General features: G+C 37.5%; 1 protein-coding gene across 3 annotated transcripts in view; it reads right to left on the bottom strand.

The window, feature by feature from the left end:
* EML4 (EMAP like 4) overlaps positions 1–16,065 on the bottom strand; it is a 146,856-nt gene that overhangs the window by 51,379 nt on the left and 79,412 nt on the right. For all 3 annotated transcript variants that reach the window (XM_059469538.1, XM_059469537.1, XM_059469536.1), the window contains 2 exons: positions 6,311–6,440; positions 1,191–1,364 (listed from right to left, as the gene is read on the bottom strand). In XM_059469538.1, the coding sequence (XP_059325521.1) occupies positions 1,191–1,364; positions 6,311–6,440 (304 nt within the window). The remainder of the gene's footprint in view (positions 1–1,190; positions 1,365–6,310; positions 6,441–16,065) is intronic.

Below are 16,065 nucleotides of genomic sequence, written 5' to 3'. Positions count from 1 at the left end.
GGAGACTGAAAAAGGCATTTATTTTTCCCCACACTGCAAAAGATTAGTAAGCAAGACTTCAGACATCTTTACAGGGAGATACCAGGCAAGAGAACAGGCTGCAAGTTCAGCTTCAGACAACTCACAGGTTTGTGCAAGACATGGAGACAGAGCCTTTATGGAGTGTTATAACATGCACCAGTCAAGTGGAAGTTTAAATATTTATAAGAGCTGTGAATTCAAGCGATGCAAGACAACAATCTTGTGAACCAAACGGGTAAATTTCATAGTAATAAATTTAATTTACATTTTGTTTCAGTCTCTAAGTGCCAGAGAGTAAAAAAAAAAATAAATGCACACCTTCCAAAACAGTAAGGTGACAATGAATAAAAAAACCAAACCAAAACAAAAATAAACTATGCCAGGTGATCTGCATAGCTTTAAAACTCAGAAGCTATGATCCAAAACTTAAAAGCCATTTCTTGACTTCAAAATGCAATCTAGTACCTCTAAAATGTACCTTTTTTTTTCCTTGTGCCTAATTCCCACAAAAATTAGTGGGAACTTAAGAGGCAATCCTAAATAAAATTCAGCATTTACTCAAATCAAGTAGTTCTGTAATCTGGGTATAAAACCAGAACTTCAGTCATGTAAAGAATGAAAGTAAAGCCATCCTGCAACCTACCAGGCGTTAAAAAGGGAAGGGCCATGCATTAAAAAAATACACCAACAAAAAGAGAACTGCAGTCACTTTATGGAGTAATTTGAGAGTAAAAATTTCTGAACCAAGGGTTGCAATGATACTAGTATTTAAAAAATACTGCTATGAGACATAAGAATGGCCGTGTGGAAAATATACTCCATAATTCAGCTATGTCAGACAAAATATATGAAGTGTATTTGAGAAGAATCAAGTCAGAGTGATCATTATATACTTTATAATCATGGCTGATTAGAGGTAATCTACTGTTAAAATTAGGATTTTAATCTGAGAATAAAAAAACTTTGTAATCTCAAAAATAGATTCAAAAAAACCCATGCATTTTTACGTATTTGTTCTGCTGCATATTGAATGCATCTTCTCTAGCAGAAAAAAGTATCAAACCTCAGCTTGATCATGAGATTAGAACTATTTCACATGACTTGTTGTCAAATATGAACTCAGTATCATTACAGTAATTTCTAGTTCTGTACTGTGGTACTGTGAAAACCTTTTAGCTGGAGCAGAACTCTTGCTTTCTGGAGTTTGCCTGTGTGTTTGGAGAGTCTGTGAGGAGGGCTGGGGAGAAGGTGATGCTTGAGTTTGTGCACTTTGATCATTAGAATGAGAGTCCTCTTTTTTTTCTTTTTGTCCTGGAGGTTTTTCCTTCTTTTTTTCTGTACCGCTGTAAAAGAAAGTGTAACATAGAGAGGGAAAAAAGAGAACAAGCAAATAAATTAGCAAGGTGGGAGAAAATGTCCTCTGTGAAAAGATGGGAGAGGCATTTAACAACTTCCTATAAACAACCACCAAAAGAACACCTTGATTATTTACTCTATCTTTTCATGTTAGCATTTTGCTGAAATAAGGTTTATCCACTAGTTCCAACAATAAAAAACAGGGAGACATGGAAGATAATTTACGTATTTCTGCTGTACTATGTTAGCTATGATTTTAAAATTAATACAACTTTGATTTGAGTGTGTCCTTCATTCACAGGTTCCCCTACAGCATTTAAAGCTGACACAAACTGATGCTCAACAAATCTGCTGTCCCTCAGGACAAAACCATCCTCTGCTTCAGAGCTCGCTGACCACACCGTTGTGCTGCCAGCCAAGGTTCAGTGCAAGTCAAGGCAGGACTGCGACTTGTGCTGTCTCTCATCAGTGTAAGCCCACCATGAAACTGTATTTGTGGGCATCCATGCTGCTATCTTTGAGCTACCACCAAAGCCCTGGAATGCTGCTGCTGGTCCCTGGGCTCTCCTTGGCTGCACCAGAGTTCAAAGGAAACCATCCCTGAAAACTCCTGGCTGATTTGATCTGTAGTTCACCAATATCAGATTGTCTTGCCACTTCTTTAATGCCTTCAGCCACAACAGCCAAGAACACATCTTTATTTACATAGTGCTGTATTTATTAGTTTAATACTTGAAACAGATTTAAATACATATCATTAGCAAACTTAAATCTATTAAGACCCAAACCAAATGTTTGCTGCGTAAACAGAAAGATTAATTAAAAGGCTCTTCTCTGAAGTCACATAATTTGTAATATACTGTATTGCACAAACAATATTGAGACCTGGAAGAGAAGAGTACTCTCAAGTGCATGGCCTATTTCTTTTTTAAGGTAAATAAAATTATATCTTCCAAGATAGATTTTTCAATGAATAAATAAAGCAAGATACAAACAACAGCTAAAAAGGTAATAGAAAGACTTTTATCTTGCGGTCAAAGTAACCTGCAAAGTAAAAAAGAAAGAGTATCTTTCTGAATATGAGAATCCAATTTTTTTTTCCGTCACAACAATTTCCCCCCCATCTTGAATTCTTGCATTACCATAATTATTTGTATTTCTCTTTACCCTTTCCCAAAACAAAGAAAACAGTAAAGCATCATTCAAAATCAAAAAAATATAGGCACCCAATTGTAACATATCTTTCTTAGGAACTTTTTTTTTTGTTTGCTTCTTTTGTTACTTCAGTTAAATTGTATCATCTACCATTGAGACAAAGCCCCCAAGGCTTACAGGAGTTCAACTTTTCCAACTGCTTTCAGAGAAGAGATGCATTGAAAAACAGGTCAAAACATGAATATGAAACCCAGACAAATCTGTAAGGATCACTCAGGATTTCTACTGTAAAACATACTATCTAGATCAAAATGTCAATATAATCCATCACAGTGACATTTTCTTTCAAAAAAAAAAAAACCAGATGAAAACAAAACAAAGAGCTTTCACATTCCTTGAGGGCGTACATGTGATCACAGAGAACAAAGCCTGGAGAACTGTGGCGTTTTGATCAATAATTTATAGCCAAAGGTCCTTAATTAACTGGTAGCATAGAAATTTATTATTATTTTTTAATCAGAATACTTAGCTTGTATTGCTGGATGCAAAGCACACAACATTTAATCTTTCTGCATTCTGTTGCTAGAAATGCAGTATAGTGAATAAATTCTCGGAATCTCTTTTCACTGAAGCAAACAGAAGTCCTCTCTATTCCTACTATGACAGGTACACACCACTTTTTGTAATGTCCTATTGAACAGTGACACCTTAGCAACTCTGCAATTCACCTCTGCACTCCCCCAGCAGGCTCAGGTGAATGCCACCTGCTGACAGCAGCATATAATCTAATTTGTCAGCTCAGTCTCATATTTTCCGTGTTCCTATCCAAACTCATCGGATCTGTCTCCTAGAAAACACAGATTTTGCATGGGAATATCGTCACTGAGCTTGTCACTGCATTATCCATTTCTTTGCCATGAGGTTCACTCCTTAACTTTTTTGTTGGGCCATGAGAATCACTGGACCACTCTAGTTTCACTCTAGACTGTAGCACAAGGTACATCTGGATTCCAACAAAGTGCTTTCATCTACCACCAGGCTGCAAGAAGGCTTCTTTTGTGACTGGCATTTTCATTTGGAAGGAAATAATGCAGAAATGTGGCAGTCTGAGTACTGAATATCTTTGCTCTGAATTTATTTGGTTTGCTCACTTCTGCTAAAATCTTCAGCTTAATTGTATTATGACTGGCTAGTACAGAGTGGCTCTCCCACTAATACCTCTTCTAGTAGGTCTTGTGTAACTGCTGAAATCAAATCAAAACCAGTGTCCTTTCCTGTGGGTTTCTAAAGACTAGTTGTTCTGGGAAGCAGTCATTTAATGCATCCAAAAATTCTTTCCAAAACCAAATTTGATGAGGCATTTCTTCATTCTGCAAGTGAGTAGTTGACAGCTATTACTATCTGTCCTGATTTTCAGCTTCTCTAATTTCACTTAGTACAGTGTTTCACCCTCTGGACCACAACACACTGGCATCTGCTGTGGATGGTGGTCACTCTGAAACATCAAGACTATTGTTATCAGATGCTGTTTAGTCTTAAGGAAAATGATCAAACAGGTCTCTGACAGTCCTTGGTTGATTTTTGCTTCCAGTCCAAACTACAGAGTTGAAATTTTCTCAACACATCCATGACTTCATCTCTGTTAATGGGTCATCATGTACCTGCTGTTCAGGGAACATTCCTGGGCTCTGATTTTTGCGATTGCGGGTATTTTAGCATGCCATTGCTGAAATGAGACATCCTGCTGCTGTGGAGCTACTGAGGCAGGTGATTATATCCATGGTCTCAATGTTCAGGTTCATAGGACAAGATTAAACAGTCTAGGAAATGAAACTGCTCGTTCATAGAAGAAATTCACACACTGAACTTCAACACCAGTTACAGTTTGGACACAAGTAGGCCTTTGGGTATTTAGGCTAGATGTAAGGCTGCATACACTTAGAACATGAAAAGTCCTAGGCAGGCTATGGGGTCTGTATAGAACCTAAAGATTAATTCTCTATCAACAGATGACCTTGTCCACCTGCTGCACCAGTTCAAGCTTCAGCCTGAAGAAAGGCCTGGATAAAGTGGGGTGAAACATTCCAGTCTCCTTTGGCCTCCCTCCTTTTCAACACAACAAATGTTAGAAATAAACGTGGTTACTCTGCCTTTGCAAGCAGATGGGACTACTACTGACATTTACTTGCCTTTCCTTTCCCCTTTTTTGAGCTGGTAATTTTACAAAAGGGCAAATTTGTTTCTTGCAAACAGCAAACAAACAAGTAAAAAAGACATGACAAAGGAACTCCTGTAAACAGAAACTTCCTAAGCCTTTCTAAAACATGTCTTGATGAAGGGAGTTGTGTGTCTTCAGCTGCACTGGAACCACCAACACCTCTGCAAATGAAGGTTTTCTCTTTTGGCCTACCCGGGTCTCCTTTTAAAGACCTTAACTCAGATGAAAGGGATGCCGGCCACTCCACTCTGCTCCTCCTATGTAGTCAAGGGTTGAGCAGCCAATGAATCAAGCAGGTGATTCAGCACAAATGCGAGCTGAACACCACGGGAACTGGACTGGCTCTCATCAAAGTGCCAAGAGCCACAGGGCTAAGATTAATGGAAAAGTGCTAACTAAGAAATACCTTCCTGCAGGAATGTCTCTTGTCCCTGTGCCTGTTGCACCAGCAGATAGAGACATACACTGATCCTTGTCTGATTTATTGTTGAAAAGTAAATGTAAGAATTTGATATAAATAAAGTTATGCAATGCTACACAGTGGAGAAGAGCAAAGAGCGGGGCACTCCCCTCGCTTTCCAAATTCCTAAGGGCACTAGAGCTTCTTCTGGTTTGTTCTCATACAGTTTATATTTGCTTGCAGCATTTTTATTCTCTGAAGTATATCATTTCCCTGTCTTGCTGCACAGCACAATATTTACATCCACACTAGAAGATAAACCAGCTACTGGAGCTACCAGAGTACTCTACAGAGGCCAAGAATTTGTTCACATAACTTACCACAGTTACACATTAGAGCATTCTCTGCCCTGTGGCTATATCTGGCAGCTTGTTCTTCACAACAAACAAGAATAGGTACAAAACCTACTGCTGAAAAAGCCATGCAATCACTGTCTAACAGACTCACAGAAAAAAGCAGCTAAGCAAACATTTCATTTACTGTGTGAAGCTGAAAGTATTACATGGAGGAAAACCACTACTATTTAGTTCCTAGCTCATTTAACTTAAATTGCTCAAGCAATGTAATTTCTTCACATTTGACATCTGATACAGATATTCTTCATAAGGACTAAGTAGCTGTATTTTGGGTTAGATTTTCTACCCAAAAATGTAAACCCTTATCTTACACAATTTACTATTGTCTCATAGTTATTTCGCTATTGCCTACTATTTACACTCCAGACAATGAAGTCAGTTTTGCCCTTTAATTTCCTTGAGGGAAGGAAGAACAGGGGACAAAAAAACAACAAAAAAGCACATATGAATACCAGAAGGAAAAATTTTCCATTTGTACTGGAAATACATTTTCCTATTCCCTTAGTGAGAATTCATTTTGGACACTGCACACCACAGAAATACTCTCCACTTCTGAATTCTTTTTAGAACTCTTCTGTACACAGCCCAACAACATGTTAAACCTCCAAAGTTTATTTGTGCCTTACTGGACTTCAGGCAGCTCTGCTGAGTGTTGTGCAGATACAAAAATCAAACTCTTGACCTGTTTGGTTTTGGGGTTTTTTTAATATATAAAAATCTGAATTTTAATAACAATTTGGATACCTTTTAGCAGCAGATGAAAGTGTTTCTTTTCTGGCAACAGAAACAGATGAACTGTGGCTTGTTTTCCTGTTTCCTGTACTCCCGTTTGTTATACATGACATCGAGATAGCTTCTCGGAGGCTTGGCTGACCTAGAAAAAAGCAATATTAAAGAATGTAAGGTTTTTATAGCTACATCCAAAGGTCCACATGATCAACACAAAGCTCTCAGTTGTGGACCTGGTATCCCACAGCAGCAGCCTGAGCATTGAGGACAAACATCCGGTGACATATATCCCCAAAACCTTAACCTAAGCAGCTGGAACCGGGAAACCTGGGACACTAAGGCAGGCAAGAATATGCTGTGATAGAGGTCAGTTCCTCTACTGCTATGATGTCATGAAAGAATTATTAAGTTACTTAAGGACTGTGATTCTAAAGATTAAAAAAAAAAAATCTCAAGATTTGCAGTTTCATTTCAGCTGCCCCTTCCATCTTAAAATACCTTTCAGTATATGCCCTATGGTATAGCTATTAAGTTTCTGATACTGCTCACTCTGCAGAACATCTGCCACATCCAGTGAGCATTACAGACTCTCTCCAGGGACAAATCAAGAGTGTATATGAGAAGAACGCTGTTGTCTGTCAGATGCCCACTTCACTCATTGCAGAAGTTTAAAACTATGCAGTGAATGTGGGAGGGGATTGCAAGGAAGACAAGGGGGATCAAAGGCTCTTCTATTTTCAGAGCTGAACACTAGCCTGGCAATTAGCTCCCAGACCTGACTCTTCCACAGAATGCCAGTGCAATACAAGGCATTTTACTTAAACCTGATGTTTCATCCTTTCCCACTGTCTCTCTCTTTTTCTGAACCTGTTTTACTTCCAAGGTATTACTTGGAGCAGAATTTTGCTCTTTCTCCTTTAAAGTGCTACACTTGTACTTTTCCCTTCTGAAGGGAGAAAGATTCCCAGGGTAATTTCACATTAAGCATCCAAAAATCAGTGGTCACTTTTGAGCCCCTCTGTGCCACATGCCCATTTCACAGACAGCAAATTTCTAATGCATCTCATAAGGTTGTCACTCTGACTTCAGCAACAAACACGGAGGACACAACTGACAGAAAAATAACAGGTCTGTGTTCGTGGCAGGCTCACAATAGTGCGAGACAGATAAGGCATGAGGCCACACATTGAAGGTAAAAGCAAGGAGTAAAACAGCAGCTGGGGAGAATGGACAGCTCTGTGCACAGAGGACAAACTCACACAGATGCCTCATTTGAACACTACCAGCCATGTGTCACAGCACAGCTCTTTGAAGCAGGTTGAGGGGCAAATTGATTCTTATTTTAAGCTACCACATTATATACAAGAGATACCCATCAAGGGAATATTAGATTTCAGAACTATTTGGATGAATGCAGAAATGGGCTGGCCTACACAAACCAAACAGCGCTTCAAATGCACCAAGCAGCATGTGATCACATCTGAAATTCAGATCAGGAAAGCCAAAAGGAGCATGTGGAATATCTCAGGCAGAAATGAGAATAAAAGAAGGCTGAAGAAAGTAAAGACACACTTAAAATCCAAAAACAGATCAAAGATCATTGTTCTTCCTAAATTCTGTATAAGTCAATTTGGTATGATTCTTTCCAAGTGTTACTTTTTACAGACTGTTTTATTTGCAAGATAAACATTTGGAATACAAAATTTGTTTTAGAATTTGTTTTAATATACTGCATAAAGCCTCTGAAGCTCAAGAGATTTTTTTACCCGATGCAATTCAGACTCAAGAACAAAAGCGCATGAGCTTAGAAAGCACATTCACTGTAGAAGCCTATAAATTAGCTTCTTTTATTTTCAGTGACAAAGTAAGTCATCTTCTTTGTGGAGATGCATAATATAAAGGCCTGTGATTCACACTTGAACTTTATATGACCTTAACATCTCTGTCTGCCCACTGTAATAGATTAATGTCTCTCCAACCAGCTCTAGCATGGCTTTCCAGAAACGTGAATCAGGAGAATCAGCAGTAATTCCCAGCATGGTGGGTAAGGCACTCAGTGGGATGTGTAAAGCACAACAGAGCTACAGAGAGCATACAGGAACTTGCTAAGATGGGGAACACACTCTCAGAGAGGAAAGAGCATGCTATTTTTTTTTTAACTGGCTACATCTAGAATAATTCCCCCTACTAGGTATGGAAAGCATTAGCTCCTGCTTATGTCCAGGGACAAAACTGATTACAAATAAAACACTACATCAGTATGCACTCATGACAGGAATATGCCCTGCTCCATGCAATGATGAACACAATAACAATAAAAAAAGGGATCCAGACTGCAGCTTTGGGATTGTTTTCCAGTAAGGTGGGTATTGATGGTACATCAGCAAAGTACTTCTAAATGTCAACACGTGACATGCAAAATCACATCTGAGATTAAGATTTTTGAATTGAAGTAAAAACCATTTTTGCAAAATGACTAACAATTAAACATAACCCAGATTAAAAAATGCAATGACAATTTTTTTTCAAGTGTCAAAAATATATCAGGCTTTCTTATACTCCAGAACAAAAATCTTGGTCAGTGTGCCCCACTCAATGTGCAATAAAATGTAAAAAAGCAAAAAAAGCAGCAAAAATCCCCCCCAACAAACAAAAATCCCCAAACCCCATTTTCAACACCCCTAAGAAACAAGACCCCTTCCAAATTCTCTATGTACTGCATGTTAATTAGATCATCAAAAACTTTAGAGTGCCTACTTTTAAAGGGAAGAAAAAAATTCAATTAATCATCAGCATTTATAAGTAAAGAAAATGCATTTATATTTTAAGTCATGAAAAGGAAAAGTGAATTTTAAGTCCCGTGCACATCCCAGGCAGTGAAACCTGGCTACTGACAGAGACACACAAGGGGGATCTTCCCAGATAGGTCAGAAGTCCAAGGAAGCTGACCCACCAGTCCAAACCACACATCTCCTTTAACGACTTTTAACCAGGGCATCTCTGCAGTCAAAAGATGTCAAAAATTAACGACACTTTAACTTTTTCCACGGCAGAGATAATCCTTCATAGAACCAAGTGCTTTTGCTTCAGAGACCTGGAAATAATGAAGTGGCCCAGGAGAACAGAAATTCCAGATCAATACACAAACAACTGAGCTCTCCCAGCACGGGGCTGCACACCTCTGCCAATATCATGTCATTCACCACCTGCTAGCATAGGCAGTCTGAAATATTTCAGACTGAATAGCACTTAGCTTCATCTGCTAGTTTGGATAAAAAGCCAGATGTAAACTGAAAGCAGAATGAAAGGCAGTGTATGGTGACCAGGATTAAAGACAAATTGTCAGAGATCAAAGCGGTAAAAATGTCTTTTATGGGACAGATTCATCTCTGTTCTGATAATTTTCATAGAATAGTATCTGTAGAGTTCAAAAGAAACATTTTATTAACATCTGTCAAGTATACAAATGTGTGAATGAAAGATAAGTAAGATTAGAAAAAACAGACTACAATAAACCAAAAATCTATTTCCAATTCTTTATCAGCCTTGATTAGCTAACTGGGGAAAAAATGAAGCCAAGCTGAGAGTGGTAAGTTTGAAAATGTGTTTCCTGTGATAACATGATAGCTTTTTCTTCCAAACATACTTACAAGGCGCTGGAGCTGAGAATCAATTAGTAATTCACTTTTCTTCCCAAACCCAAAACTCAGAATATTTTACATTAAAACGTAGTTGATTCTGTTATCAAATATATTTCCTGAAACAATTTTCTCAATATCTTCGTATCTGCTAATATTCTGACAGGGAAATTGCCTTTCTTACATGGAAAAACCAAACACTTGTTTCTCTTCTCCAGGTAATTTCAATTTAAAATAAGTAGCTGCAGCTACATTTAAGTTACTTCTCTGGACACTTAATTCAAGTGGATTTAGAAGAAAAAGCTCAAGAAATGACATCTTAGCAATGTTTTGAAGGAAGATTTTTCTTTTTTTTTTCTCCATTAAGGCATAGACTATCAAATCCTTCAACAATCTTAAACTATTTGACTTCCAGCAAAACGTGACAAAGATTTCTAGATTATAAATATATTACATGCCATGGGGTTTTCTACCTGGAACAACAGAAAACCAATTTAGTACTCTTACTAAACAAGAGTACAGTGTGTGTTAATCTCCAGAGAGCCCACAGAGTGAGCTGTGGAAAACCAGACAGAAATAATTATAAGTATAGCAGAACATAAGATTTTATCTGCACTTCCTTCCTAATAGAACAACATCAAAATCAATAGAAATTATGACAAATCCTAGACTTGGTTCAAGGAGTTACAATGAATTGTATAAAAGCAGCTAATTCTAGTCATGGCTCTGCTTTCAAAGGATGTCAAGCCCCCCAGCCCATGGAAGATGCTGGCAAAGAAACAGCCTGGGAGCCCTAAAACTCTTTTCAAACAGAGTTACTGCATTCTGAAGGGGAGGGAAATATTTTCTTCAGCACTCTGTTCGCTTACATACAAAGAGTCAAATTTTGATTAAAACTTCTTAGGTTGAAAGAGTGTCCTCCTCTTCTCTCACATGAAAAGAAGTCAGAGCGAGACGTTAGGTCTCAAATAATGAACAGAACAAGTAAGAATAAATAGCGCCATTCTCTAACTATGGGTTTGCTTCATCTTGCTTAATAATCAAATTTTAAGATAGTTAAGTTTCAAGAAACTTTATTACAGTAATTACAACTAGCTAAAAAAAACCAACCCACTCTTTTTATATTTTTTAATGGAAGCCCAATTTCACAGATTTCAACAGACAGCTATTAAACATACATTATTTGTCATCTCCTGTTAAAAGGAAAAGAACTATTCAAATAGAGGCATGTTAATAAGCAACAGTTTGAGAATGCATAGCTAATGCATAAACAACTTGAGCTCCAAGAGCAGCTATCTCTCCTAGTAGGTAGATAAACTAACTTAGATGTTAAGGGTAATTAAATATTTATTTTTAGATTTTTATAGGTAGTGACTTAACCCATATATTTCCAACTTTAAATGATCCTCATAGGGATATAAAACTAATTTTTCAGGTGTTAGGGGAGGCACCTCTCTGTTCTTTGGGCAGGCATTTTAAAACACGCTACAGGAAACTGAAAGACTCGTTTGGTCAATTGCTTATTCAAATCACACAGCCCTTTTCCTTCTCCCTTCTATCTTATTTTGCTATACTTGCCCAGAGGCACCATCTACATGCTCAACCAATTGCCAAATGGGCTAATTCTAAGCTGAGGAAATAAAATTTTAACTATGGTAATTTGAAACAATTTGATAGACTCTGGAAAACAAGAGATGAAAAAGCCACTCAAGTGTTATAAATAGGGAGTTTTCATTTGGAAAAGTTAGTGACAACACTGAACTCTTCCAACATTACAATTCTTAGTTTGAGAAGCATCATGGAGAACAGTAGAGTACCACTCAAGGAAATTTGCTCAAAATTTGCTGTTCTAAAAGAAGTACACAGATGCAGAAAACATACCCAAAACTCTAAGAAGCATATGGAAAAAGAATAAGGATACTTATCACCACAACTGAAAATATTCCTCTACAATGAACAAGATTATTAGGTTACAGAACTTTAAAAAACCCTCCGAACTTCATTCTTCACTCCTCCATCCTAACCTTGGTTTAGCTGGTTAGTCACCCTTAGTTCATTACAGCCCTCTAGATCCAAATTTTTTAAATAAAGAAAAATATATGAAGAACATCAGAAAGGTAAGTGTAACAAAAGAAAATAAAATATTCAGTAAGTCAGAGCAGAAGATAGGAAAAAATTGTAAGAAATGCAGAAAGAACAGATGGCACTAAAACCAATCCCTGGGAAATGCATTAAGACCTCAAGAGTATCATTATTTGTTATGTGAGCATGCAGCCTGCAGACTTCAATAGACTATCCCCATGAGTAAAATGACCCACATACAAGCTTGCCAGGCTAGTTTTAATATTCTGGATAAGAACATATATCCCACCACTACCATAAAGCATTTTCCTATGTATACTTTATTTTCTGTTTCTTTAACATTTACTGATTAGACAACATAAATATGTAATGAGTTATTAGAACAACTCTGCTTATTGAATAGTGTAAGGACTAAAAAATCTCAAATCTGTCCTATGCTTTCATTAATGAAGCTTGCTCAACACCTGAAAAGCCAATTTTAGTTAACATAAAACCAAATAACTTAATGTTAGTGAAATTAAGCCATTATTGAGATAAGGTGAAAATTACATCTGAAGTACTCTGCTTACATGAGTGCAATGAGATACATATACTATTTCATACAAGAGAAGGGAGCAGGAAAAGAAGGAAAACTCAATAGGCTCCTCTTAAAAAAGCCCACTGCACAAAGCAAAGCAAAAAAAAAGTAAAAATACCCCTATCAAATACCTGCATTTCCAGTACATACCTGATTTTCCAGGTCCCCAAGACCACTGCTTCAAGTAAAATAAAATGCTTCTCAGTTTGCCACTCTTCACTGTCATGGGAAACCCTCTCTGCAAACTGCCATTCACTATTCCAATTTCACTTTGTGAGCTGAATTTGCATATGAGTTATTTAATATCAATTCCTGCCCAAGCAATAGGAAATATTCCTCCAAAGCTTTAAACCTTTGTCAAGTCTCCTTATTACTTCTGAGTCCAGAAAAAGGACATGAACTCCTTGTTTCTCTACAGGCAGACATCAGATGTACTTTTTCAGACTCATATTCCAGTGAAATGATTAGTCTGAGATATTTCACTAGTGCCATAGTGTGCCACAAACTTGTCTGCACACCCAGAGCCTGAGGGATGAATTCTCCTGTTACACACATTTTGACACCCTGGAAGATTTTAATACTTTTACCAGGCACCTGCTGGGAGCCAATCTATCTTGCTGGCAGCCACAAGTACCAGACTGCTTTCTGCTTTCCTTTTCTTCAGTGTCCAGGTAATCTTTGTTTTTGGAACTTTTTGTGAATGCTAACAGCATCAATCATGCATCAACAGCAGAGGCATGTGGCAACAGAGTGCAGAGCTGCCAAATGCAAATAATTTCCCACCAAAGAAATTCTTCTTACCAAGCCATCTATTTAAAAAGAAAAGAAAGAGAGAAAGAAAATAAATTAAACCCATAAACTCACCCCCACACTATGATCCTAAGAAGCCCCAAGGCTGGTGGGGACAGGATCCCTTACCAAGCCTTTTCTCATTTCTAAGCCTCAACACTATCTTTGGACCTGGTAATTTCTCCTTTGTGTAGTTATTCTTAGCTCCATGCAGAGATGGAGAAGCACTATCACAATCTTTTTATATTGAAAAGATTTGCTCAATTTAGAATAACTTTGCATTAGGAAGTTACATGCAAACACTCCTAGCCTGCTTTTCACTGTGAAATACAGAAAAGTGCTAATCCTGCTGCAATCCCTACCAGAGGAATTTTCCTTACACAGTCTCTCCACTGCATGCTTTACTAGGAGACACTAAGGTGCCTAAAAAATTTTGCCCTTTATCTTATCTTCTACAGTTCATAAATCCCTGAATGAAGAGCCTTTTATTTCTGAGACAGAGCTTTACACACAAGATCCTAGGTAGCAGCCTCCTGACTGAGAGCCCATGAGTTAGAAATAAAAATCTATGAAAAAATCACACAAATTTTTTCACTGGAGACTGGACTAAGCTCAAAATATGCATGTGACAAAAATGTAGGGGAAAAAAAGAAAAACAAAGATTTAAAGGATAATGCAAAAAACTTTATCTTCAGCTACTGTTTCAATCTGTCACTCTAAAATAAAGGAAATTAGGAACAGAATTAGATCGCCAGATGTGCCATGCGGACAAATTAGACAAAGGATGGAGAGACCACTTTTTTCACCAAGTCGAGCATCAACTTCAGAATAAGAAAAATCAACTTTTCATCATCTTCAGAATAAGAAAAATCAGTGAAAAATTATCAGGATGGATTTGTCCCTTTCAGTGTGATTCACTGTCTGCTCACAACACTTATTTTTAGCCTATGAAAAATGTATTTTCAAAGACATTGCCGAGGTGGCAACAAGTAAAAAGATGGAGAGGTTTTAAAAAACTCATTTCAGCAATAAGTAGAAGAGTCACCCTTCAAACTGGGTTAGTAATCACCTTGTATTGAAACTCCTTTGTTTGATGGAAAGACTCAGGATGGTGTTTTCTGGTACTATTATTCTTGTTGAGTTCAGTTTGTTTTAAAAATATTTACCTCACTGTGTTGCCATACTTCAGATTAAACACATCTCTCCCCATGTATTCAGAAGGACATACAGATATCTATTCTCTTTACTCACTATTTATGTCAGTATGTATTTAAGGGTTGCTGCAGAAAAAAATATTTCTGTGATTGAAAGCCTCAGCATTTATTTTGAAAGACAATTTACCTATAAAATTTTACAAGGAAGTGCAATTATTGTAATGCAGAAATCCAGATTCTTGACAGGATCACAAACACCAAAATGAGTTTTGGAGGAATACAGTTACCTTTGCAGCAATCATGACTTGACTAGTAAGAGTCTGTTACATGCATGCATAAAACTTTAAAGAAAACCTAACAGTAAGTTCTTTGACTGTTATTTTTTAATGGCAATTCAGATCATCTTCTAATCCTACTTATTCAAAGAAATTACACATTTATCTCTGTTAAAACATTTCAAGAGTTTTTTGGCCATTGAAAAAATTGAAAAATACAGACATCAAAAGTAAACCTAGGGTGTTGCAAAAAGCAATGCATGAACTTGTTTTAATCCCAAGGTTATGCTTCAAGTCTAATTTTAGTCTCTTAAAATTCCAGTTTCTGTATGTAAGCATTTTCTTCTGTGAATTCTATATACAGCTGATTTCATGATTAACAGTGAAGTTAATGTGTTGTCTGGTGATATTGTGTAATTGAACACAATGGGGACACATCCATCACCAATTAAATACAGTGACAATTAGTCATAATTCATTTAAGTCCAGTGAATTAGATCATACATGGACGTATCTGTCCCTGTTTCCATCTCTTTCTTCACAGTTCCATGCTGCTGCCATTCATTTGTAGAGATATAATATGACCAAACTGAAGACATTCCACCCTTCCTCTGCTCTGCCTCCCCCAAAGAATTAGTTCATTTCTCACCAAACAAATGGACCTAGAGAATTGAGTATGGTCCCAAGACCCGCAGAAAGGAGATAGCCCCAAGGCGCTTTGCAGAACACAGGAAGATTGCCCTGCCTGTACACAAAGTTTGCTGGGTGTTAGACAGCTCCAAGCCAAAGGTTTTTAGCCATGTTTGTGCACATCCCAGCTCCTCTGCATTTAAACAGGAAGAATAAAGCACTATGGTGCACGCAGTTTTACACTTGGACATTTTCTCTTTCTCATAATGGACAACAGACAGCAGTGATTAAGTAAAAATATCTACTGAAGCTATATTTAAAAAGAGTTGTAAAAAGAAGCTTCAATCTTGATGAGACCAGACATGTACATTGGGTAGATAAAAGCTGCATTTATAAGCAGAGATGACAGCAGTCCACCATTTAGCAGGCAAGAAAGAATGGCAGGATTCAGAGCCCAAGCCAATTAGGCATCATGACTTCCTTCCATCTGGCAGAGAGACTGCAAAAACACTTAATTAAGGAATTTGATCCTTCTGTCACATCTCAAATAATTCAAACTTTCAGCATTTTCAGCCTGTTTGAAGCGGTCACCCAAACAAGCACAGGCCTCATCGTATCATTTCAG

Source organism: Ammospiza nelsoni, chromosome 3, assembly GCF_027579445.1.
Source record: "Ammospiza nelsoni isolate bAmmNel1 chromosome 3, bAmmNel1.pri, whole genome shotgun sequence".
Lineage (NCBI taxonomy): Eukaryota > Metazoa > Chordata > Aves > Passeriformes > Passerellidae > Ammospiza > Ammospiza nelsoni.
This window is presented reverse-complemented; position numbering and strand designations above follow the sequence as displayed.